A 26,175-nucleotide genomic window follows, 5' to 3' on the forward strand; every position below is an offset into this window, starting at 1 on the left:
TGGGTACCCAACATGCTTGATGAATACGGGATGTAGTGAATGATTGAATGAATGAATTTGTTAAAGGAAAGGAATTATGCAAAGAAGGATGGAAGTTCCTCTGGGGTCACTTAGAACTGCCTAGGACCCCTTGCTTTGATCCAAGGATTATTTATTTACTTGACATTATAATTCAACTAAAGTTGGAGTAAGAGAAAAACACTCTTGGGTTGGAAGATGAAACAAGCTACTTGCCTCTTGAAAATTAAGATAAAAAAGAAAAGCACTGAAGGACCAGACTTGTCAAGCAGCTAGTAAAGGGGTCAAGAGTCTTGATTCATATATTATCAGACTTAGAGTGACTGCACAGTTGGAAAGATCTGACTTTTCTTAATGGATCATTTGTGAGACTGGTGACAATTAGGGGTAATTGTTCTTTTTGATTAAGTAGAACTTGGGCATTCATGCCAAACAAAAATTCTGTAGAAATAGAGATAAATGAGCCCTAAAATAGGAATGCAGGTGCAAGATCACCAATAAATTCCGAGTTTACACTCATGCAAATATGCATGAAAATGAATACTTTGCATCAGCAAGTCTTGGGATACATTTTACATATAGTCTCATTAACATTTCAAAGCCTTTCATTATGAAAAAGCCTTAAAACTTCGGATCTAAAGCAGTATTCTTTGGGGGCCAACAATTTCACCTCAGAAACATCAATCACAGAAAAAAAAACCTCACCAAAAATAAAAGCAAAGCAAAAACGAATCAGATCCTAAGATTCATTGATCAGATGATTTAAAATAGAATAAGTATGTTTTGAAAGCATCAGCCTTTCAGAAATCTCTAGGGGGAGACAGTTCCATATAGTTTTAGATCTCGCTGCATTCAGGAGTTCATTAATACTTTTAATGTACTTTTATAAACAGTATTTGGTATGCCAAAATGCACATTTTTCTCAACAGGATTTATAAACCCTTCATACTTTTGGAGCAAATTGCAAGATTGCACACTACTTGAGCCATGGAAAATCTCAGGGCTTCTCAAACAATACTCCTCAGGAGAGCATGTACTCAACTGGGAGGCCAAGACTGGAACCGAAGTGGATAGCTGAGCACAAAGATTCTTTGAATTCTACTCCGTAATTTATCTGTGTTCTTTTCAATATATAAAATACTGTTTTCTTCTATAGCTTTAGTAAAATTGACACTCCTAGGACACACCAATCTAGGCCTTCAATTCCCTGGGTATGCAGACAAAGTTTGAGACCCTAGCACCACAGCACGCTTAGTTTCTTCATCTGTAAAATGTGGACAATAATAATCATACACACCTCACAGTATTATTGTGGAGCTAATGAAATAATGTATGTCTTGGCACCTAATATTGTCCTAGAAGGAAGAATGGCCAGATGAAACCTGAGGTCTTTTGCTGGCCTTTGAGAAAGATTCTATTTTGGGGTTAGAGAATCACTTATGACAGCATTAACTGTTAATATTCTCATCATTAGCACATGACACTGGAAAGAAAAAAATAATCTATACCTGGGAAACAGGGAAAATCTCAAGTCATGTTGATAGCCCACTTTTACTCAAGAAATCATTACATTTCCTAAGAATAAAATTATTTCACAGTCAAAGGGGTCATGTATATGTGGACCATTGACTATGAGGTGCAGAGGTGCCCAAAGATGTACTTACCAAATCCAATGGATGTGTCATGATGATGGGAGGGAGTGTTGCTGGGGGGGGGGAAAGGTGGGGTGGGGGGGGGTGGGGTTAAATGGGACCTCACATATATATTTTTAATGTAATATTATTACAAATCAATAAAATAAAAAAATAAAAAATAAAAAAATAGTAAAAAAAAAAAAAAAAAAAAAAGGGGTCATGTATGTAACCACCTAAATATTCCATACCCTAACCTTGGGTCACATTTTCTTTCATTGAATAATATTTGTTGCATTTTAGATTCTAAGGCATTGTTTAAAATTACTTAGAAAACTGTGCAACAGTACTAATGATAGATATTTACTATAAAATGACTACTGAATTATGACCAAGAGCCAGGCAGGAAAAACAGAAAAGAATGAAGAATCTAGTCTGATCTTCATTCTGGTGAGAAGAGAGTCACTGCAGTCGAATGTAAAGGAATTGAGCTGTAATCTGATTGGGGGTGCAGCCGGCCATTTATCCAATTCAAAGATAAAAACTGGGTGAGGATGAAGAATTTAAAATGCCCAGGGGATAAAGATTATAAAACTAAATTCCAGCTGAAAAATATGGGCTTTGGATCCCTGCTGACACAAGAGCCTGAACTCAATAATAAGAGAGGGCTCAGCGTGCTCACGGGCGGCTCGGGTAGAACTCCTGTGGCGGGGTGTGATATCTGACTGAGGAAGCTTGTCTCAGTTGAAATTTCCAACCCAGGAACCTCAACCTAGTTCAGATGGTAAAACTCATCTACGAGTAGGTGAGTAACTTCATAACAGTGGGAAGGTTTAGAAATAAGCATAAAGATAATAAAATAAATGGAATCCAGAGTATTATTATTTTGTATTAAATTTAGGAAAAGGTTTGCAATGACAGAGATAATCTGAGTGCACTCATTATTTAAAGAGGATATCTGGCATATTAAGTAATCCAACTTGAGATTTCAATTTAAAAATGTGTAACTCATCTTCTTATGTGGTTTTAAATGGTCAGGTGTCAGTGACTTTGACTAGGTTTATAAACAGAATCGGAGTTTTTTGTTTGAAGAAAATTTGATCTAATGCATCCTTAGGTCTGAATTATTAAGTTTTACAAAAATTGCTTATAGCTTAGGAATTCTTTGCTTTCAGGTTTGTGAGTTTGCCTTGTTGGGCATCTATTTGGGCAAAATCAGATATGGCAAATTTATAAATATAGTTCAAATTGCTAAGGGGAATTTAAAGAACTAGGTTTCATGGGAAGTGGATATGGCTCAACGGATAGAGAGTCTGCCTACAATATAGGAGGTCCAGGGTTTGCTACCCAGGGCCTCCTGGCCTGTGTGGTGAGCTGGCCCACGTGGAGTGTTGCCCTGTGCGATGAGTGTCACCCCACACAGGTGTGCCCCCCGCGCACGGAGTGCAGCCCCGCGCAGGAAAACAGACTCCCCAGGAGTGGAACTGCCCACATGGAGAGCTGACACAGCAAGATGATGCAATAAAAAAGAGGCAGAGAGAAGATAATATATGAGATGCAGCAAACTAGGGAGCTGAGGTGGAGCAAGAGAATGATCATCTCTTTCCCACTCCAGAAGGTCCGAGGATAGGTTCTCAGAGCTGCCTAATGAGAATACAACAGACACAGAAGAACACACAGTGAATGACACAGAGAGCAGACAATGGGGGTTGGGGGGAGGGGAGAAATAAGGAAAAAGAGAAAAAAAGCTAAGTTTCAAATGGAACTAATTTTTTAACAGGAATTTAATTTGTTAAACTTGAGTTAATTGAACCTTCAAAAAGAACCAAAGAAAACAACTGTATAAATAGCATGGGAAGATACATAAGTTCAGAAGGCTTAAAAATTTATGTTTTAAAATTTAATACTAAATTCAACGTCAATTTAAAACTCAGGGAAGCTGATTTGACTCAACTAATAGGGCATCCGCCTACGATATGGGAGGTCCAGGGTTCAAACCCTGGGCCTCCTTGACCCGTGTGGAGCTGGCCCATGCGCAGTGCTGATGTGCACAAGGAGTGCCGTGCCACGCAAGAGTGTCCCCCGTGTAGGGGAGGCCCACGTGCAAGGAGTGAGCCCCGTAAAGAGAGCCACCCTGTGCGAAAAAAAAAAGGGGAGCCTGCCCAGGAGTGGGGCTGCACACACAGAGAGCTGATGCAGCAAAATGATGCAACAAAAAGAGACAAGATTCCTGGCTCCGCTGACAAGATAAAGGTGCACACAGAAGAACACACAGCGAGTGGACACAGAGAGCAGACAAAGGGGGAGGGGGAAAAGGGGAGAGAAAGAAATTTAAAAAAATTTTAAAAATCTTAAAAAAAACCAACTCAATTAACTATAAGTTGTCATTTATTTGCATAAAAGTCCCTCTGCACTTAAAAAAAAACTGCACCTAAGATTTACTGAGTGCCTATTTTTCTGGGCACTAAACCCTAGAGGTCAATGTCACTACTGTATCCTTTTGCCACATGAGGACAGATATCAAGGGCTAAGTAATATGCCTAAGTCCATATAGCTCAGAAGCCAGGATTTCAGCCTGAATTTTAGGGCCCCGCTCAGTATCACTGTTCGGTCTGACCTACGGACTGATTCTGAGTGGGAGGCTCCTCACCAAACAACCGTGTTTCTACTTACTGGCTTCTTCTTTAACTTTGTCCATTTCTGCCATTAAAGAAACTTCTTTGTCAATGATGCTGGAGAAAAAAACAAAAGCAAAGAATGTTTAATCCAAGATAAACATTTAATAAGCACTGGAAATAAAAGAAAAATTATTTTCATTAAACACAATAGAAAATTACCATAAATATTTCTATGCTATAATGCCAACAGCACACTTTGCTTTTCTAAATATGAGGAAATATAGAAGGGATACACCAAAGTATTACATTGTGACACCTGCTGATTAAATCGTTGTCAGCATATCTTAAAAAAAAAAAAGCTTTTCAGACTTTCAGAATTGTGCTGCTTTGAATTTAAATTTCAGAATATTTTTGCCCTATAAACATTCAAAAGCTCCAAAATAATACAATAAGTACTTGAGAACCTAGCCTGTAGGATATCAAGGCCTGTAATTCGCAAACTCTGGGCCCCAGCCTTTGAGAGTTGGCCTGGGAGGGTGTGAGGTGGGCCTGATCTGATGCAGACGGTCCTGAGACCAGACTTTGAGAAATATGATTCGGGTCAATTCACCTACCTGCTCTACTATATGAGTTATATGATAACTTTCTCAATTCCTCCCAATACATTTTTCAAGGTCCAAATGGTATTTTTTCCATTTTAGATCATTTAATTTTGGTAAGCCTTATGAATCGGTTAATACCTGCATAAAGTAAACTATTATCTGCCCCAAAATTCATTTCTTTCCCAACCAGACCCCTAGTCCCACAGGACTCCTTCCTAGAAGCAATATTTCAAATTCCTCATATAACTTCACAGATTTTCTATGTATATACAAGCAGAGATGTCAGATACTCTTTTTCTTTTATGCTCATCCATAAATATCTCAGTATGTATCTCTAAAAGGCAAGGATATTTTTGAACACAACCACAGTATTACTGTAACATCTAAAAACATTAACAATAATTTAATATCAGTTAGTCACTCAATGATCAAATTTTTCCAATTCCTCAAAAATTCTTTTTTAATAATTTATTTGACTTAGGATTAAAATGTATCTTTCATCATTGCAATAGATTGATATGCATCTTAAATCTATTTCAATCATAGGTTCCCACTCTCTCTTTTTCCCCTTTGCAATTTAGTTGTTGAGGAAAACAGACTATTTGTGCTGTAGAGTTGTTCCTGGTCTGAATTTTGCTGATTGTATCTCCATGATATTGTTTAACTTGTTCCTTTATACTTCCTGTAAATTTATTAGAGAAATTTGACTAGATGTAGGTTGTTTTTTTTTTTTTTTCAGAAGGAAGACTTTATAAGCATATGTGTACTTCTATCAGCAGACAGATAATGACCAGCTGTCTCTCTTTTTATGATTTTATTGATGATCACGATTAGATTCTATAAATCGATAGGGAATACAGAATAGGGATAATCAAATTCTATCACTCCTTCATTTATCCCACCTTCTTCATTTATATACTGGAATTCTCCCATCATGAAAAAACTTTCCCTTATCAATTATTTGTTTATCCTGAAGTACAGTTTGTATAGGTAAAGCAAGATAAGTGTTTCATTTTCTCCTTTTATTTTTTTAGTTTTGAAAACGATAGTTGATTTCTTAGCACTCTCCACAAGTGATCAATGGAATTATTTGCTTGTTTTAACAATATGAACTTATATTTAATGTGTTTTAATTCAATGCAATCATCTTCCTTACTACCACGTAGATGGTTCTGTCAGATGTACTTTTTCCCATCAGATGTACTTTATTATTTTTAAAATTAATGTTATTTTTAAAGAAGCTTTAGATTACATAAATTTTACATAAAAAATATAGAGGACTCCCATGTACCTTACCCCCTTCCCCTCCCACACTTTACCCCACTAACAACAGTCCCTCAGATATACTTTAAAATTTAAGTGTGTTGAAAATGTATTTCCAGTTGAGAATTCTGTAATATTGTAATATTTGTCAATGGAACAAGTGGTTTCTGGGATATATTCACAGCAGTTTGGGGTAAACACTTGGAGAGTAAGTCTCTGGCATGTTGTGTGCTTAGAGCTCAGTTCTTTCCAAACAGGAAATCCTAGCGGAAGACAGGTTAACTTTGTTAACATTATTATGTGTATAATACATATTCTCAGTTCTAAACACAGAGAATGGCAAATTCTCCAAGAATGGGCTCTAAGCCTAAACCATCAACCTCAGACCACATCAGCTATCTCCATGACGCAATACAGCTGAAGGTCACTGGATATGATCACTTTGGTATAAGCGGCATTTCAGGATACCTGTGTCTTATTTACTGGCATTTTATAGGTACTTAATGTCTTTTAATTAGAAGAAATATATGATACAAAAAGTTGTATGATGACAAGCCTCCATCCCACCTTTATCCCACCACTGCCCCAAGTTGCTGAGTTTCCTTTCCTGGAGGTTTCCACTGTTACCAGTTTCCTGTGTATCTTTCCAGAGGCAACCTGTGCACAAAGCAGCAGGCATTTGTTAATTATATGAAATGCTGGGTTGAGTCAATAGGCTTATGCTCCTGTAATTGCGAGGTATATTTGCTGCTCTGTCATATTCACAAATGTAGTCATAATAGAGGCAAATATTTTTCCCCCCACAACATTCTTATAGAGGGCAGCTCTACTGTAGTTTCAGTAAAAAGAGGCTACTAGGTATGCTATTTGAGAGAGAAAATGAGAACCTGAAGACGTATTAGGTGCACAAGCTACAAATTTATGGGGGTTACTCTGTCTGAGGAAATGTTTTGAATCTATTAACGTTACAGAAGAAAAGGGAGGGGAGGGGTGGGGAGGGAAGAGAGCATTTAGCAAGAAGGCTGGGAGCTGGGTAGGGTGGAGGGAGTGCCTGGAAGAAGTCACCGGTGGTGGGGTGGGCAAAAGAACTTCCAGAAGCCCAAATGTCTAATATACTGCTATCTAGTATGTTGAATGTCTAGTATGCTCTGAAGTATGTGCTGTGTGTGAGCCTTTCTTGGGAGGCCCAAGTCAAGTCTTTCTCGAGGACTTCCCAAGATCTTTCCAAGTCCACTATGCTTGGTGGAATGATTTGAATGGCTGTAGATGCACACACATGGAATTGAGGAGGTGATTGGATTTTACATCTGGGTCAATGTAAGGTTGAACAGTTGTGAAGAGGCATCAGCCTGGAGACAGAGTGAAGATGAGAATGTTAAATCCCCCCAGAACTGGCAAAAATCTTGGAAAAGGCATTAGACTGCCACAGGACATGACAAAGGAGTCCAAGAAACTTATTTTGGTTTTAAGGGGCTGGGAGATGCCAGCTGACTTCTGGGGACATAATGATGGTGCTACAGGTCACATGACCCTGGAAGAGCATCTGTAGCTGTTTTCTTCATCAAGGGACTGAAGCAGGGTTGCACAAGGCTCCTGACAGCTGTATGGGAATACACCACCAAAAGGACTAGAAATGAGAAAATTGACGAAACATTAATTCACTCCACAAATAGTTATTGAGTGACTACCATTGGACAGGAGATGGTTTTGGGTTGGAGATACAGCTGTAGATAAAACAAAGATTCCTACCAACTTTGTGGAGACTATGTTCTTTTCCAGGGAGCTGAGGGGAAAAAGGTGAGAGGACCTGTGGTACTTACTGGGGAAATAGAGAAAAACAGATAGAAATGGAAGAAAATGGTGATGGCAAGAAGAAATTGGGATTCTCTCTCTCCCAGTAAACTATACAGCTTCTAAACAGAGCTCCCAGGTTTGAGGGCATGCAAGACACACAACCAAAGGAAATACATGCAATGATACAAGATTGACATGTCTTCAGATTTCCAATAGGTGGGTGAGGAGTAGATGGCAGGGGGGTTGGGGGAGAGAGGATAGCCCCCAATTAGGGGCCCTGAGGAGAAGACTCTCTTGGTATCTCCAGTATGTCCCCCCATCCACCCCAAACAAGGCCATAGACCTACCCTGGGGGCTAGGAATCCTACAGCCTGTGTGTGTGTGGCAGGGGGGTGGAAGCGGGGGGTTACTGGGTAAGGATAATGGTGTGGCATGGGGCTTTTGCTAATTTCTTTAACATAAAATTTTTGTTGGTTAACTTTGTTAACATATTATGTGTATAATACATATCCCCCAGTCTAACACATATTAAACAAACCTGGATATTCACACAAGTGTCAGTTTCAGGCCTTCTGGGTTAGCAAACAGGAGCGATGAGGGTCATAGGCACTGAATCATTAATCTGCTTAAGCCTATGGAGTTGGCATCCAACCATGCTTCCATTCCTCTGGGTATTTCAACATAACAAAGAAGATCACCTTCAAGTGTCAGTAATTTCTACATTGCTATGTACCACTGTGCTTTCAAAATTCGAGTGTATAAGGGCAGGCCAATGAACCTCTTTGCTGAGTCAGGACCCTGCTCTGAATTGAGGTTGAACATGGTGCAAACTAAGAGCAGAGAACCCTGACTCTCCCTCAAGAATCTCAATAACCAGAGCCTGAGAGTTTCCTTGGCTTTTGCTTTCAAGGCAGCAGATCTGTCGCAGGGGAGAATAACTGGAAAATCCATATGGAGGATGAAACAGTATGGCCAGCCTGTCCTTTGCCAGGCTGTCAGTGAGGAGCTACCACCACGGCGAGCTGAGGGCCAGACCAAACCAAGGGTCAGAGGGAAGACTCTCTAAAACCTTCTGAATGCGCACAAGGGCTGGGGGTCACCTTCAGCTTCATGAATATCCTCACTGGTGCCACTGCAAATCCTTCTGAATCTTCTTAGAGGTGCTAAGACAGTCACACAGCTGAATATTCTGCAGGCTGGATAAGGACAGAGAGTGCTTGGCCCAGACTCTGGTATGGAGTTACAGATATAGAGGTCGTCCTGTGAGAGCAATGACACTGGAGTTGATGTGTTCAAGAACAATCACAGTCAGTGTCATGGACCAAATTCCTACTGGGGAAGGAGCAAAGGTCGCACATTTGCTTTTGAGGTACACCTGCGCAGGCAGGTATCAGACTTCAAAACAAGAGCTCATAGTAACTAACACTCCCTGAGTGCTTACTGTGTGCTGGGACCAGTAGGTAGAGCACGAGTGACCCAGGGGTGGTCTCCCAGCCTCATGAACACCTCTCCTCTCTCCCTGCCACAGGGCCTTGGTGCATGACTTCCCTCAGCCTGGAAGACCACTCTCCTCAATTCTGTGTTTTCTCGCCTAATTAACTCCCAGTTTTCCTTCACATGCTTGCTTCATCGTGGCTTCTTTAGGGAAGCTCTAAGAAACTTCTGTTTATGACCTTAGACACTGTGGGTTGCTCAAAAAAATTGCTTGATGGTGCTAAATAATTGGAAGAGAGGACAACATACTAATTTTTCTATGGCTGCTATAAAACTTCTTCTTGGTTGGTATATTGTAATGTTTGCATATAAATTATTTTATGAAAAAATTATATAATTTTGGTGACTGATGGAATCTAATCACTTGAGATATACATTTATGAATGAAAGTGTAACTATATGTATTCTCCAAAAACACATAGTTTGGCTCAATTAAAAGTTTTGCAAGCTGGGGTGGTAATAAATTTTTGAAATTTGTGCTTTTTCCTACTAATCATGGGCAATTCTTGCTTTGAAGTGGTTTTGCTCAACTGTGACCCTCTGTACTTGAAGAAATACAGAACCCTTTAAATGTCCAATTAAAAGATCTCTAAGTGGGAGGGGTAAAGCACGCTGAAGGGCACCAAACTAAAGACATATCAAATGTGTTCTACATAAACAGCTCACATTAAACCCATGTTGACCTCATGTGCTTCAGATGTATCCTTGATCCTTCCCAAAACACATCTTCTCATTTTGTCTAAACTGCTTGCATAGTAAAATTTTATTTTGTTGCCATAAAAAAGCTTTTTATTTTCAAAGCAATAGGGTGTAAGGAGAAGGAGATTACCATGGCAAAGCCTTTATGGTTTATTATATAATTAATCACAGAAATAAAGTGACATTTTATAAAAATGTTTCCACTGTCTTGATTCCTTCATATAGAGGGCTAATAATAACAATAATAAAAAGAATAAGAAAGGCACTTTAAGAAGGAACTGATTTATCAGTTTTCGCTCTGTGAAAGACTTGCGTTAAAATTTCGAGACCAAAATCCACGCGACAAAACTGCTTTGTCTGGAAGGTTGGATGAGCCAAGTCACACAGAATGTCCTTCGTAAACAAAGGTGCTGTGATGGGGGGCAGTCACAGGGCCATCACTGGTTGCTAAGCTGGAGAGCAGAACCTGCTGGTGGATATTGAGGAATTAAAGCAGAATTTCAAAGGTAACTGAAGGAAGGAAATCTGCAACCACAGTTAGAAATCCAAGAGTTAAAACCAGACCACGCTCCATCTCCAAGGAGCTTTCTTCAGGGAGGGTGCAGTGAGAGAAATTGCCTGGGGCCATTTGATCCCTGACAATTCTACTTCAGCACCTTCCTGTGGTTAAAGTGTTTCAGTTCTGAGCTTCCTTAACTATCACCTGCCAAGGAGAACAAAACAAACGGCAAGCAACAGGGAGGAAACCGAGGCTGGAGTGGGCACAGGCAGCCTGAGCACACCAATGACCCTGATATGCCCCAGCCCCAGGATGGAGAAAGAAAACGTGGAAATTGCTGAGGAGAACGGACTCTAATGAACGGTAATGTAATGTTTCAGCCTTCCTGCCCTCCACCAAATAGCAGAAGGCATGCAAATGAGCGATGAACGGTGAACCAGCCTTCCTGGAATAAAGAATTGTAATTTCTTTCACCAAAGAGCCAAAAGTAATCTTCCTCCCAACCTGTGGGCTCTGCTCCTTCTTGCTGCAGCAGGAGTAGACAAGGAGAGCCAGTAGTACCCAGTGGCCTCTCTGGGGGGATCTCGAGCTGGAGACCTGCACTGGCCCTTTACTAGCCGGTACCGATGGAAGAGGCTGCCTTTACTTCCCAGTGGAGGCAGCCGTGACCCTTCACCTCGGTGTGAGGTTACTGCCACCTGTTAGAGGGCACAAAAACGTCCTTCATACATTAAGGCATGCTGTCCTGCTACTGCAGGTACCACTGTCAGTCCAAATCCAAGAGTATTATCAGGAATTATTGGGCCTAGGGCACAATAAATCAGGGCTTTCAGTTTCAGCTCATCCATTTGTCAACCACTGCAGCTGTCAACAATTTCTGTCCTTGGCTGGACTGCCACAAATGCAGCAAGACAGTGCATTTTCTGTATTCCCAGTGTTAGGAGGACCCGCAGCCCTTTCCCCTGTGACATGTGCCTACAAACGGCCCCGCTGCTCTGGCAAGCTGCCCAGGCCCACTTCCTCCTTTCTCCATTCTGCTCCCCATCCTCTCTCTGCGCTCTCCTGGGCTGGTTCCTGGTGTCACCTCTCGCCCAGCTTCCACAACTCCTTTTCCTTCACTTCCACATGATTAAGTCCCCTGAAGTCTACCTCAGACACGTCTCTCCTACCCTCCTCTCCACTTCTACTGCTGCCGATTTAACCCTTGGGCTCATGATCAAATCGTCAGTTGTGGTTACTTATTCATTTTTCAATATTGCTGGGATTCCTGGGTCTGTCACCTTTTACTCTGCACATTTTTGTGTTGAGGTTTTATAAAGCAAGCCGCAATCTTTTTATAACTGGAAAAAAATAATAAGTGGAATTCTTTTTTCTGAACGCAGCAGTGGTGACAAATGGATCTTTCTAACGCTTTCTTGAGTGCCACAATGCTATTCGGTAAACTTACAAAATCCAACATATGTGTCTTCAGTATGGGAACACAACCCTTTGAATAGCTGTCCACTAATCAGGACTATCAGGGAAATCAAGTAGTGGTGCCTCTAAGCACGACTCCTGTTCAGCATACAAAGTAACGTACAAGTCCTTCTAACCAGCACTGAACATCTATATCTGCTCTCAATTTGCCCATCAGGCTGAGCCCATTTTATTTCTGCCTTTTATCAGGGATCATAAAATATGTTAATATATCTTAGTTTGCATATTTTATATTGGCCTCTTCCAATGATTTGAAAGCATTGTTAATGAATATTTCAGTATGCCATCTGAGGTCATTTCCCAAAGCTGAAGGAATCCTGGAGTGCCTCACAAAGGAGGAAGGTAATTAAGGACAACAGCAAGGACAACACACAGGGATTCCCTTCTCTTCTTGGAATTTTTAGAAATGACATCATGGCTGCAGTAATCCTACAAATTCTACAATCCCACAACCCCACATGGTCAGCTGAAAATCTATATTCCTCATACACCTCCATTTAGAATTTTATGACTTGGTTTAATAATTTAAGTCCTTATTTTTGTTCACTACTTCTTAGTTTTGTTTCTTTCCATGGAGAGTGCTATTCAGGGAAAGTAACAACTGTGTGTTAGCTTTGCAACAGCTATAAAAATGACTGACTTACTGTCCTTATTTTTAAAAAAGCTAAGCCCACTGAAAAGAAAGCAAACTGTGCTATTGGTGGATGCCGTCTTATAGCACAAAGGTCATATTTAAGGAACTGAGTTAACATCCTTCCTCAATTTTTACTCCATTTTATATGCTCATTTTTAAAAAACCCTGGGAATATAGAAAGGAAGATTTTTTTTAAAAAAGCAATTTTCCAAATAAAACAAAATATGGCAAAATCCCTCTGTCTCATTCCCCAAATATAGCCAACCACTCTGAACACTGTTGTATTTCTTTCTCTTTTTGGGGAGGGAGGAGGAGGGCTTATGCAGGCGCCACCATGATTGCTGAACATGAAAAACTTAACAGAAACTGTAGCCTTAAGTGGTACAAGAAATCACAGAAATGCTGGCCCATATCCAACCCAAGACAGCCCGCCATGCTTAACTGTACCCATGCACCCGGCAGGTTCCTGAATTTCTCAACTCTCTTCTGAGGAGGGAGGCAGGGAATGTGCACATCTGGGCCATATGGAGCTTCATCAGCTGGTATCATCTTCTGTCTCACGACCTGCCACTCCCCTCAGTAACTCCCTGTCCTGGTCCAGCAGCTTCCCAAGTGGAGGGTACAAATAAAATATTAAGTTCTATGTACTTATTTTTATTCTAAAAAAGTAGAGTTTCCTAATCTTTAGCATACGATTAACAGTAGCACACCAATATATTTTATAATCAAATTTGCTGATTTAGGAGAGATGTGCTCAAAATCCTTTTCTCGATGGAGTGAGACCCAAAGAACATATTCTTCCCAAGCACATTATGACCTTTGTATTTTGGGTTCCTTGTGTTGTCCCTTCTGCATGAAATCTTTCTTCCTCCTCCATCTTGGCAAATTCCTAGTCAACCTTCAAGACTCAGCCCAAATGTGATCTTTGCAGTGGATCCCTTCCAAACTCACCAGGCAGAGTTGATTTTCCCTTATCCACGCTGAGCTCATCAGAGTTTTTGCATTATCCTACATCATCCTGCTTGTTCCATCTGAACCCACTAGACCTTGGGATTTTTTAGGAAGAGGTTATCTTTTATATCTCATTGTTTTTAGCAGTGCTTCTTCAAGTGTGGTTCTTAGACCACTTCCATTGGTACTCATTTTACTCACTGAATGCTGGTTCCTGGGCCCGACCCCATACCCACAGAATCAAAATCTCTGGACTGGTGATCCTCCTGCCCTTCAAAGCTTGTGAAGTACAATACTGGCTACATTCTTCTATCCATTGATTGGATAAGTAAGGAAAGTTAAGAAGGGTAGAAAGAAGGCATGAAATCCTTGAAAGGGGAAGGAGGGCACTGAGGCAACTGTGGTCATGAAGAATTGGGGGTCTCTTTGCCTTACTTCTCTCCTCATCAAGTAGTTAACAGCAAAGAGGTGGGATGAAATACCCAGAGCTCATAGCTGAGATCCACTGCATGTGAACTATACAAAAACTTGGAGATGGGTAACTTCTTCCCAGTGTCTTGGTGTAGAAGAAAATAAACTGACTAAATGCTCATCTGGAAGGGAAAAGAACCAATTGTTTTTTGAGCATCATGCATGTACCAGGCTAGAGATTTTCAAGGGTGATCTTATGGAAGATTTATCTTGTATATGATTCCTCACAAAAACCCTAAAAAGTGATAGCAATACTCCCATTTTGTAGCTAAAGAGAAGTTAAAAAAATTTAACCAGTTTCAGAGATAGAATGTGTCAAGATGGGGTTAAACCCCTACTCTGTCTAACTCTAAATTATGTATTTTAGTTTAGTGAAAAACACAACTTTCATTATAACCTTGGAAATACAACCTTGGAGAATATAACTTTTATTAGGTTATGCCCTAGTAAGGACCAAGGATTTGCTGTCACTGAAAGAATAATAAGTTTACATATAAGGAAGTTTTATTATATTGACTTCAGATATAGCATTTCTATATGATTCATTCCTGTCTTAGCTGACAAATTACTCAGAATGACTCCTTAGTCATACTCTGAACTAGAAATGTTTCAAGATCCATTCTGAAATTGTGATGTATCTTTTCATATTATAATGTATTCTATTTTATTTTTTTAAAGATTTACTTTATTTATTTCTCTCCACCCCTTTGTTGTTTGCACTTGTTGTGTCTGTTCATCTTCCTTGTGTCTTTAGGAGGCACTGGAAACCGAACTCAGGACCTCTGATACAGGAGGGAGGTGCCTAATTGCCTGAGCCTCCTCCACTCTCTGCTTTGCTGTGTTACTCACCTTCTTCTTATGTCTCTTGTTGCGTCCGCTCACCATGCCTGCCTGTCACACCAGCTCACTGTCTTCTTTAGGAGGCACTGGGAACTGAACCAGGGGCCTCCCATGTGGTAGGCAGGAATCCTATCGCCTGAGCCAGATCCACTTCCCAATGTATTTTATGTTTGTACTAATATGTAAAAATAAATTCATTTACTTTCCCAGTGCAAGTGTATTATGTTATAAATTTGAAGAAACAATGTGATACATACTCTCCCTATGGGTATGTATAGATAGCTTAATTCCTTTTCATATTTCTGTTCTATGATAAAAATGAATAATTCTTTTTCAGGAACATGTTATCAGGCTGGCTGACTGGTATCCTTCATTTACTTAAAAGATTCAGAAATCTTTTCAGATTTCAAGCTGAAATCAGAATCAACTTTTAGTCTGCCAGATCTTATTATGGGTCTATTATCCCCCAAAGAAGGCTGCAGTGAAAGGAAAGCTGACTTTCAGTGCTACGTGTGCGACTGACATAATGTATGGAGGCAATCCATATGTGTAGCTCAGGAAGGCTATTAAATACAAGGTGCTGTTTATGCTGGTTTCCTGGGGACTGTACCCAAACCGAAAAGACCAGTTCTGCACTTTTGGTATTTATCAACCCGCTCTTCCTTCATGTCAACGGATTCATTCAGCCTTTGCAGTAGCCCTGGGGAAGCATCTAATGCAGAGAAACCTCGGGGAAGAAAGGAAATAGGAAAAGAGAAGCTTTCACCTCCAAAGAACGAGCTCCCCCTATTTAGAATGACACATAATCACAAATGAGGCAGTGTGTGCAGGCAGGATTTGAAATACCCTGTACCACAGGGACCTGCCTTAGTCACAAAGTCACAGGAACCTTGAGGTTTTCTGTTATGTGCTATTTGCCCTTTTCACAATTTCAGAATGGATCCTGGAGCTTATTTCTGTTTCTTGGACTGATGCAGAGTGAGGAAAGGGAGTCATTTTGGGCAATTTATCAGCTAGGACAGCAACAAACCACAAACATATGGCCCTCTTGAGGCACAAATATGTTTATGAGCCTCTTCCATTACTGTCTCTTGATATCCTTTGCAGGGAGGTATATGTCCATCACCGTACTGGGTTCTTTTTCTTTTCCTATGCTGGCATAATGCTGGGTATTGGGGGTGGGGTGCAGGAACAAGTTTGTTTAATTTTCTTTGAATGGTGCTTTGTGCAAGTCACAAGCATGTGAGCACCCAGAAAAACCATTTGATGAGAAGGAAAGGGATTAGTTAGGAAAGCCTTGTTTGTACAAGTTCTGATCAATGGGAAGACTGTACTTGTTTTTAGAGCAGAAGGATGTTGAGACCTTTTATTAAATTTCTTTTAAAAACATTAGGAAATCCCTTGGATTTGTCTTCATTACATATTTAGTCTAAGGAATTGGCAAAATATGATCACCTTTACCACATTCCTGATATTTTAATAGGGAACTGAAGGCTTTGTAAAATTATTATATACCAATGCTAAGTAGCTGAAAAGGCAGGTTCCTAATGTCAGCTTTCCCACAGGTAATCCCATTAGAAAACAGCCCTGTGGAATGGCCCAGAGAAAAGCATTGTTTTATTATTGTGCAATTACACTAGTCCAGATACTCTGGATTTTAGTGTGTACACCTTACTATTTTGGGCTCGTTGGTTTCAAAATGGAACCTCTACCCATTATGCATGATTATAACATCTTCCACATGACAAAAAACAGAAACAAAAATCAAGTTTGCTTATTGTCAAGGCATCCAATCTGTGACACAGATCTGATACCAGGATTTGTTTCACCTAAAACATGTGTTTCCCATACTGTACTTCTATCAAAGTATACAGCACCACAATTCCAATGATTCTTAAATAAGGAGGGTAATTAAACGTCATCAGGTATTTGTCCAACCACTACTGCATCATAAGATATAGAAAAAGACCTCCTGTTTTCATTCAGTTTGAACTGCACAAGGGCTGGCAACCCGAGCATGTCACTGGCTTTAAGAGTATTTGGACATTTGCTGGGTGTGCCATGGAGCATCAAGTAATGTTCTTGCCTGGCTGAAGCCAGAGAAAGAGAATAATGCCCCAAACAGACTCTTAATGGAATAACGTCCTACTGTATTTATCTTTACATGCCCCAGATCTTCACCCTATTCCCAGTCCCCACTGTGATATTTGATTTTACTGCAAAATGAGGAAAAAGACTCAAGTATAGACAGAATGGCTAATGAAAATGACTGCCTATCATTAGCTACAACTTTCAGTTCTTAATTTTTCCATTTTCTTCTAAGAGGACTGAGTTGAATTCTATAATGAAAAATAGACAAAAAAGCAAAGCCCTCAATTTTCTACACTTTAATGTAATTGTTTTTCTGGTCTCAAGGAGGGAAAATGGAATTTGACCTTTAAAATGTGTAGCTAGAAGGTTTACATTTCAGGCAGAATGGAAAAATTACTTCCCTCCTGCACTGATATGAAAAGAGAAGGCAAAGTGGTGTATTTTGGGGGTATGTAAATGAGTGGAAAGGAAATTCTCCCCCTCATGTCTCCAGTGGTGGATTCTGAGGACAACATGGGGGAAGAGGCAGACAGATGCTCAGGGATGTTGCAAAAAGGCGGCTCCTTCCTTTCCCCAAGGAGTTCCAGTGGAACACGCAGCATGATGAACACTGTCTTCCTCTCACTCTTCTCTGATCCCAGCTTTCTCAGCCTTGGCACTACTGACATCTTGGGCAGGGCAATCCTTTGTGGCGGGCACTGTCCTGTATACAGCAGGGGTTGAACAGCATGCCTGGTCTCTACCTGCTGGATGCTAGCAGCAGCCTCTCCCCTCCATCGTCCCCACCCCAAATACCTCCAGACATTTTCAAATGCCCCCTGGGAGGCAAAATCTTCCCTGCTCTAGCCCCAGACATACCATTCATCCTTTGCAGGACTCTCAACCAGTAGTTTTCAACCACAGAAGCATAAAACAACCACCTGGGGTTCTTAAAAAAATAATAATTCTGTTCTTGGGACCACTCTAGACCAGGTAAATCAGCATTTCTGGGGGTAGAACCCAGGTAAGGGATGATCACAAAGCTCTAAGGGTTTTAATTGTAGTGTATATACATATACTTTGGTAAAGAGAAAAGTAAATATTAATTTGCAGGCATCATCTTTCAGTCAGTGTTAAGGTATTCAGGAAAGAGAAGAAATAAAAAAAAACCCCGAAGAGCACACAAATAAACAGGCTTTTAACATTGTTTGGAAAGCCAGGCATCTCACAAAGGCAGCTGAAGTTTGGAGAATGTGGGGGAAAATCAAACCAACCGAGTAAAGAATCCTGCTGTGTGATAAGCCTGCAAAAGTGAAGAAAATGGTCTTATCTGGACTCAAAGTCAAGGGGTTCCAAGGACAAATGGCCCAAGTTTACATTACCTGGGCCTCCAAGGAGCAGTGAACTGGAATACGGGGCAATTTCTTGCCTAGGTTGCTCTGAAATGCAGCAGTCCCACTGGCAACTTCCCATATGGGAGTACTCCTCAAACTCCCCTCCCGGAAAAATGTCACGGTGAGGATTCCGGCCTTGCCTGTTGACTACGCTGATGACCGAGTGTGGTGGGCCTGGCTCGCACTGGGCTTCAGGAGGCAGGTTAGAGGCTCCCTTTTGGAGTGGGCTTTGAGGGATATGGGAAGGAGAAATACCTATCTCAAAAGAGCTTTTTCTTCTGCCTGAAATCCTCACTTTTAGAGTTCCTCCTTTGGCTGGGAAGAGTCTCAACAAAGTCTGTAACAACATTCTAACATACAGGTATGTCACTTTTGGACAGAGGACACGTCATCATCAAAAGGATCTGTTACTCAAGACGAATGAGTCTCAGTGGTTAAAGAGAAGAAAAGGAAAGGGGTTTGGGAACACCATTACAAGTTTACATTTTGCTTGAAGGAGTCGTGGTGAGGGGTCTTTGGCCTCTGGGTTCATCCTGTCTTGCTGTGAAAGGGGAAATTCCAAAATGGAGGGAAACCAGGCATGGGGGGGGGGTTGGGGAAATGGGCAGGGGTTAGGGTGGCGGGAGCATAAACCCGACTTACTTCCAACTTCTACTTGGGTCAGACCCAACTAAAAATAAATGCGAGGTATAGGAAAATTTCTGGCCTCTTCACGCAGAACATATGCTTTAACTGATTTTCCTTTCCTATTTGAAGGCAAGCAGCCTGCAAATACAGTCCTTCTCCACACTCCTTCTTTGCAGCCCTGGTCCCCCTCCCTGTATCCCCAACATACTCTCTATCCTATTGGCTCATTACCATTTCCATTTTCTCTAAGACTGCCTTTAATTAGATGTTAAATTGACAATAGCACCAAACAGAATTTTTACAACTCTATTTTGGAATACTTTCTCCCCCAGCATATGGCGGAGCTATCAAGTATTATTCTCCTTCCTCAATGTTTTTTGAATATCATGTTTATTGCTCATTTTAAGGCTTCATAATCAATTTGGACACACACACACACACACACACAGATTTGAGATGAGAAGTCAGACTAGTTTGAACACAAAGCAATTAATTCTGGCAGCTATGATTCTAAAGGATGAATATTTTCCAGTCGTGATAGGGGACTAATCATACTGAAAAGAAACCAGCTGTTTCATGTTAGTTCCTGATGTGACTTTTCACACAGATGCTCATGTTGCAAAATTTATTTTCTGTTACGATGTATTATGAGAGCACTGTATATCTTTGTTCCTCTCCCAGATTCCCAATTCTTTCTGAGAAAATGAGAATGCTGTATGTTATGGTTGTTTAGCTCTATGTTACTTGTGTCCTGGATAAATGCCAACTTTGGTTTTATGTTTCAGCTAGTTGGTGGTTTGCTTCCATAATTGTATTGAGCAAGATATTCTTTATTAGCCTGATTTTGGAGGATAAGCATTTAGTACATTTACCCTGATGTGTACTCACTTACATTGAGCATGTGCAAATAACTGCTTTCTCCCAACCTAGCAAAATCATCATTCCCATGAATTCTGGCAGTATTTTTTGTGGAATTTGGACAGGCAGGACTTACCTCCTCATGCAGACACTTTGGTAGCTGAGTGAATATTTAGAATTTCTTCCCTGAGGGTTTCTATTTATTTCTAAACTACATGCAAAGCTGGTTGAGTACTTTGGGGGTAAGACAACTGAGTAGCCCAAACTAAGGAGAGAAGAGGAACTAGAAATGGAATGTCTATGCCCATGAAGCTTATGTACCAGATGAGTTAACATCTGTCTCAAAATCAGCACTTGCTTTGGAAATCTCCAGAGGATTTGTCCCACGTCCTCCAAACTGAGATACACCTTAAGGTATCCTCCTGAGGTTATAACTCAGGTATAACTGAGGTATTAAATGAATGGAGCTGCATTTGAGGCTCTCTCTAACGCCTAAGTGCCTGCTTTCACCACCACGAGGAAATCTTTCTTGGAACTTCAAAGCTGCCTTCCTCACTCTGCAACCTCATGTTTTTCAAGGACACCACAATACCCAAAATTCATCCTTTTCTCCCTCTTCAAAAATGAGAGAGAGGCTATATTTGAGCATGACACCGTGTTGGTTGGGTTGTGGGCTTATTTAGAAAAGAGGTGAAGTTTTTCTGTTTGGCAGAAATGCATGTAAATGGTTGAAGAAAAATACTTTGGTTTTATTTTTAAGTTAATACTTATGCAATTATTTTAGGATCACTTTTAGTAAAGGTTAGATTAGAAAACAAGTGCTGCATCGAAGCATTTTGTAACATTAGCACACAGAAAATGGTTGATATAAATTCTTTCATCTGCAGTTTGGAGGAAAAGCGTTAATCTGCCAAGTAGGTGACTTTTAAACAGCAATATTGCATGGCAGAGCTCATTCAGGAGTGATCATGCCCATCAGTTTAAAATACACCCATCTCCTCCAATGTAGCAGAGCTAGACTCATTTATAATTTTCCTATACTTGGTTCTTCTGTCCCATTTATTTGAACCTATAATTAGCACTATGCCCATTAAACATATGTTCTAGAGCCTTAAATCTTCTGGCTGCTCACAGGGAATCTGCTATATTTAACATTTATGTAATCTAAAGTTCCTTTAAAATAAAGAAAAAAAACACAGTATGAATTACAGACAGCCTGAGAGATATACAACTTCCTTGGGTGCTAACCTTCTTGGTTTCAAGCTTTCAGCAGTTGAGGACTAAAGGAACACTCAAAGAATCTGTTATGAATTTTAAGATGTTTCATGGCCCATGTGATGTTCATTTTACTAAGAAATAAAAAATTAAAAATAAAAGTACTAGAGCAACTGGAGAAGACAGAGGTAATCTGAGGTCATTGCTACACTTAGTCAATTATTGCGTGAATCACTGGGATGGAAGGTATCATACAGGAACCTCAGAGGAAGAGTTTACGCTAAAATGCCTCACAAAAGGATAAGGCAGAGTGGTCTTCTCTGAGCTGCTAACTAACCCCACCTCTCGACTGGGGTTTCTAAACTACGACCTCCCCGGGCTAAATGAGGCCCATGCCTTTTTGTACTGTCTGTGGCTGCTTAGTTGCCACCACAGCAGAGCTGAGTAGTTGCACAGAGACTGGATGGCTGCCGGCAAAGCCTAATATATTTACTAGCTGGCCCTTTATAGAAAAAGTTTGCTGGCTCTGCCTCTAGAGAATAAGGCTGCAAGTTGGGCGTGTTTATAAGTACAAGGGCAACCTACTTAGGAGGAGACTGGTCATTTAACTATAAAATAAAACAAAACCAATCATAAAATCATACTTTTCATTTGCATAGCACCTTTACCTTCTCTAAGTCTTTGCAAACAAATTCTTGGAGTTTGTTTTGAGAATCAAAGAGGTTATAACTGGATTAATCAGAGAAGAATTCAAGTAAGGTTCAGCTACCATGACTTGGGTGGGAGGTAAAGGCCTTCTCACCTCTGAGGGCCTTTGAGAGTCTCAATGATAACTGAAGAAGATGGCTTTCTTTCTAGTCCCGGATGTCTTCTGCATCCTGAGAATTTCTATTCCATGTAACAGATGGTTTAAAAGTCCGGGATTTCAGAGTAGGTTAATGTTAGGCTTAATTTTTAGTTTTACACAATTCCATAATTAGTTTCAAAGCAGGGGTTCGGTTGAGGAAAAACAGGCAGAAGACATGGTCAAATTCCAGACTCAGGGCCCGTGAGGTTCAGGAAACGTGTTACTTGAGCCTGGGCATTGCAGCCATGTGTTTTCTATGTCCTACATTTCCCCCTTTCTTTTGGTGTTAGTGCCCTGAGCTTCCTCTGGGGAACCACCACTCTTCAAGGCAGTCCATGGGGTTCAGGTGGAGCTCACCCCACACCTAACTCTGTGGTAGGCACCTGACTCTGGCCTGGAGAGCGGGAAGACATCGTCCCACAGGTTCAGTGACTGGCACAGGGACAGATGATATATGAGCAAACCCAGGCCGTGGGAATGAATCCCTGGATTTTTGTTGGAACTCTTGGAAACAAAACCCTCTCTCTCCAGATCACAGGAGCTAAAGATTATGTAAGCTTGGAACTGCCAGAATTCATTTTTGCTGCCACATGAAGTAACTGTGCCTAAGGATGAATCCAAGAATAAGCAGATCCAAGGAGTTTGTGGGAGAAATTGAGAGGGAGAGACGGATGGAGGGAGAAAAGGAGACAGAGAGAGAGAGAGAGAGGAACTGAGCCCGAATGACCTAATTTGGGCTGAAAACCAAATTTGCCTGAGGGGATCTCCTCTTGGAATTTTTCTTTAATCAGCCAATAAATTGCCTTTTGTCTTTTAACTGGTATGACTTGGGGTTCTGTTACTTGATACTGAAAGAAACCCGAAAGAAACTCTGAGAACATTTTCCTACTAATAATAACTTAACCTTTACATACAGAAGCTTTATTCCAGTTGTGGACTTGAGCAAAGGTAAGGGCTCAAAGAGATGTCCTCCATCAAAACTTGCAGGAAGAGTAGGACCAAAACCATATTACTGTACTTTCTTAATTTTAGTCTTAAAATTAGATTCTATCACCAAAATTATCTAAGCTGTTTCTGAGTTTTGTTTAGGACATTTTTCTTATTTTATAATGATAAGGCTAACCAATAGGTTGTTTTTGTTTTTTTCTTAGTAGCATTCATGGTATTAACTTCCAGAGATTTGTCAAAAATAATATTTGTTGAGGTTTTATTCTCTGTTGAGGTTCTGTCCTACATCATTCATACACTTTGGGGCCAACTTCAAATTCCAATGAATTGTGTGTATCATTTCCTCTTCTTTTTCATTCCCTACATACATGTTCCAGCTTTACAAAATCTGCTGGAGAGTTGTTCTCTGATGTTTCTGTATTGAGTAAACAACATTTTCCATCTAATGCTTTAACCTATAGGAACAGCTCAAGTACCATAAAGGTGTAGCTCCTGAATCAAATTACTCACCAGTTGTGTAATTCAGCAAAGGCAGCTTTGATCTTCTTCACTGAATTATCCACTTCTTCTTTGATCATGACACGATATCTAGTTAGAGAAACAGTGCAGCGTTGCAGATCCTTCACTGATTTCTCAATATTTGGGCCTAAAATTAATGTCAGGAAAAAAAATTGTTAAATTGAGCACACTATCTTCTTACTGGTGAGCTAAACAACAAAACACAGCAATTATGCCACCCAAAAAAGAGATTCGGTCTTTTGTTTTTCAATGAGAACAAAAAGTTCTGTCAGGAGTTACACAAAGTTTTTTAACCCACTGTGGGTAATTTGTACGGACCTGCTGTGCTTTTACCAGTGGGCTTTTCTGGCCAGGCCATTTTGGGTGTACTTGACTCCTTCCTCCAGAAAAAGGCTCTGATGATTATGTTCTATCATGAACTGCAGTTTCTTAGAATCTGATACATCTACAAACCTTTGTGCTGCAGGCTCTCTCTATAAAAACCACTTTGTGTGGTTAAAAACCAGCAGGGCTTTTGGAAGAGGAAAATGACACAGGAAGTGAGAGAGGTGCAAATATGCCAGTGAGTGGTTTGAGCATCAGTGCCAGGTTGCCAGGTCCGCTGGCTCTGGCCCCATCAGTCCTGAGCCAGGCCTGTAGTTATAGCTGCAGCATTTAGAGCAGCTCTGTGGGCGCCAATCTTGCCTGATTTCCTGAAATTGTCACTAGGGTTTACAGATAGTGCAGAGCGAATAGGCAAATTGTACTTATTCCAATAAGGGCATGCTTCTGGTAAGAAAGAAAAAAATCCGTATAAAAAAAGTGAGAAAGTATATCAAACCAAAGCCAGGGAAATCAGATACAACTGAGGCTGAATGAGAAGAATATTATTTAATCTTCTGGGGATCAGAAAGGAAGTGATTTAGCCCCTTTCAATTTTAATATCGGTTATGCATAAAGTATATCAAAGCTCAAAAAGTAATACAGGGTGGGTCGAGTGTAAAACCATCTTTTAGTGATATGATATCTGCAAGTCTGAACACAGAACTCAACTTACATGGGGAAGATCATCTGTGAAGGAGACATAAACCAGCTCTAGACTCATCTTCATTCAGTGCAAGTTAAGAACTTGTTGATCAGGGAAGGATTAGTCCCTTTCAGGGTTCACATTTCTAAAGGAGCTACTACATTAACATTTACTTTACAAGATAGGAAGGTAGAAAGTATTTGTGATGCAAGTTTATCCAGGCCTACAAAGAGAGGAACGATCACAGGGGGGCAGAGAAGGGGGATGTAGTTCACCTCAACATTCAAGACCTTCGATCCACATGGGAGGAGCCACATCTGCCTTTCAGTCTATGTGGGTCACAGAAAGAAACACAATTTCATTTGCATCTCTTTTCACTAAGTGGCCTCTTTAGGAAAGTTCTGTCATTCTGGCACTCTCTGTGTGTGCAAAGTATGCTGAACCATTTGTGCAAGAAAAACCACTTTACCTCTTTTCTTTGCCAACTCATCTGGCTTTATTTCAAGATGAGCTGCAGAGGCATTGGACTTAACAGGAGATGGTTTTGCCTTAGGCTTGCTTGGGTTACAAGGCAGCTCAGCTGACCACTGTAGGCCGTCAGACCTCTCTGTTGGTCCATGTATAGGTTTGGGGTTCCCATCTAAGGATAGTTTCTGTTGCAGTAGTCTGTTGCCTTCTGTAAGAAAACACCAAATAATGATAAACTAAAGTGATAAACTAAAAACACTGATGATACAGTGATGGTAGATGCCAACATTTTTGTTTGTTTACATGTCGGCAACAATGCCTTTCATTGGAGACAGTTGAGAAACTTTGAACAGAATCCCCAGATAACTAGGAAATGCACTAGAAAGAGCCTTGTGCCTGAGCCTGGGTTCCAGCTCTGGTAATGACTTGCAGAGTGACCCTGTACCAGCCACTTAACTCCCTGAGCCCCTGCATCATATTAAGAGGCTTACATGAAATGATCAGATTTTTAAAAAAATTCCAGTTAAAGTTTAGCTATCTTTAAGTACAACTTATATTGAAGCTATAAAAATGTAACTCTCCTATCTCCATGTGCTACATTAATGTCTTGTGGTATTTTATTCTGAATTAATGAAAGCAGCAGAGTGACTGGAGGTAGGGCGAGAATGAAATGACAACAGGTACAATAATCGTTTCATCTAATTTATGGAGGGCTTCTATCAGGAAACAGCATCATAATATCGACTATATTTAAAATCTGGAGTCAGATTCTCTCTGGAGTTTTAATAGATATGGCAGTAAATTAGCAGCACATTGCTTTTAGCATCTTTTAAAGGTAGGTTCCTATTTAGTTATTGCTGAAGTAAATGAAATGGTACCTTAGTGGGCTGAAAAGGAAATGTATCACCCTTAACATCTTACTACCAGGGAGAGTTTGGGAGTGAAAAAATAGAACACAGTGTACTTTTGAAGGCCAGGTTCTCGGAGAAAGCTGGGTTTACTGGATAGAATGCAGGTCTGGATCTGGGAGGTCCAAATTCGGATCCTCCCTAAGTCTTAGATGACCTTGTGGGAATCACTTAACTGCTCCAGCTTACTGTGGTTTATACTCCAGCAGCACTACATCATCTCTGTGAAGCCAGCCACTTTTCCAGACAGTCCACTCTGCCCCACTTCCCTGTACTCCCATGGTACCATTAAGACCTAACACATTAGATGGTAATACAAGGCTTA

The 26,175-nt window shown here is 40.5% G+C and overlaps 1 protein-coding gene across 7 annotated transcripts in view; it reads right to left on the reverse strand.

The window, feature by feature from the left end:
• SPATS2L (spermatogenesis associated serine rich 2 like) overlaps positions 1-26,175 on the reverse strand; it is a 176,264-nt gene that overhangs the window by 12,958 nt on the left and 137,131 nt on the right. For 6 of the 7 annotated variants that reach the window (XM_012525334.4, XM_012525333.4, XM_023588910.3 and 3 more), the window contains 3 exons: positions 24,944-25,150; positions 23,460-23,595; positions 4,323-4,381 (listed from right to left, as the gene is read on the reverse strand). In XM_012525334.4, the coding sequence (XP_012380788.2) occupies positions 4,323-4,381; positions 23,460-23,595; positions 24,944-25,150 (402 nt within the window). The remainder of the gene's footprint in view (positions 1-4,322; positions 4,382-23,459; positions 23,596-24,943; positions 25,151-26,175) is intronic. The other variant, XM_071216204.1, reaches the window with a different exon arrangement.

The sequence above is a fragment of the Dasypus novemcinctus genome, chromosome 7 (genome assembly GCF_030445035.2).
Source record: "Dasypus novemcinctus isolate mDasNov1 chromosome 7, mDasNov1.1.hap2, whole genome shotgun sequence".
In the NCBI taxonomy this organism is placed as follows: Eukaryota; Metazoa; Chordata; class Mammalia; order Cingulata; family Dasypodidae; genus Dasypus; species Dasypus novemcinctus.